Source organism: Echinops telfairi, unplaced genomic scaffold (genome assembly GCF_000313985.2).
Source record: "Echinops telfairi isolate 266 unplaced genomic scaffold, ASM31398v2 ScPeMD7_3;HRSCAF=10, whole genome shotgun sequence".
NCBI classification, from domain to species: domain Eukaryota; kingdom Metazoa; phylum Chordata; class Mammalia; order Afrosoricida; family Tenrecidae; genus Echinops; species Echinops telfairi.
The window spans coordinates 42,791,084-42,792,059 of record NW_022103899.1 but is presented as its reverse complement, the minus strand read 5'-3'; the positions used below and the strand labels follow the sequence as shown (position 1 = coordinate 42,792,059).

Here is a 976-nt window from a genome sequence, read left to right as displayed (position 1 = left end):
GCCAAGCCGAAGCTAAAGGGCCCGGCTGTCCCCGCCCTGGAATTCAGTTACTTTAACTCCACGGCTGGGATCTCCGCCGCGCCTCCCAATGCCCCCTTTAATTTTTCCATCCAGCGCTCTGGCCAGAGTCCCCCAGGTAACCTACTTAAAATAACTGCAGTCCTATACATTTTCCCCCGAAGAAGCCCACCCTAAGAATCAGCAAACCCTTTCTGCTCACCTCACAGTCCCAATAGAAGGATGCCCTCCCCCAAGCGGAGTCCTCCCAGCACACCCGAGCTCCCTGCTGGGACCCGCACCGGGCAGCTTCCGCCCACCCCCCACCCCGGCAACATCCTATGCTCAAAACCTTAGGTCTGCGATCGCGGGCTCCAGCTGTACCCCAAAATCAGTCTCATGATTCATAGGCTCGCAGATCTGATCGACACTTTCCTTCCTGCTAAAACCCCCCCACCAAAATAGAAGCCAGGGTATTTTCCACCCCGGGAAGACTAGGGTACCAAGAGGACCTATTCTCTCTCCAGGTATTCCCCCAGCAAATTAGACGCCTGGGGCGGCTCTTCCCGCACCCTCGACCTCCAGGTCCCCTGGCCAGGCCTAACTTTTGAGGATCCCCTTCCTACGATCCCCCAAAGCCGGTCGAGGACTCCTCTCTTCCTCCCCTGAAGCAGTGCCCGCGACCACCACCCCTTCCCGACTTAACGGTCGCCGGCCAGGGTCCCCCGCTGCCCTCCTAGTTTCTCGGAACTCGTTGTCCCAGCTCGAGTTACCTGCAACCTGCTCGGGGCTGGCGCTGACCTCAGTGTCCACAACCTTTTGGCAAAGGCCCTCGCCCTGGACCAGCGACTGCAGGGGCAGCTCGGAGCCCGGGTTGGGGTAGCAGCGCAGCCCCAGGGCGCAGCGCGGGGTGTACACGCCGCACGCCTCGCCCTCCAGCCGAGCGCACACGGAGCAGCAGCCGCAGCCGGGCTCGCGG

The 976-nt window shown here is 61.7% G+C and overlaps 1 protein-coding gene across 1 annotated transcript in view; it reads right to left on the bottom strand.

The window, feature by feature from the left end:
* The window catches only part of IGFBP2 (insulin like growth factor binding protein 2), a 44,748-nt gene that overhangs the window by 24,457 nt on the left and 19,315 nt on the right, over positions 1–976 (bottom strand). Inside the window, exon 2 of the mRNA XM_013004339.2 lies at positions 771–969. Coding sequence (XP_012859793.1) covers positions 771–969 — 199 coding nt within the window. The remainder of the gene's footprint in view (positions 1–770; positions 970–976) is intronic.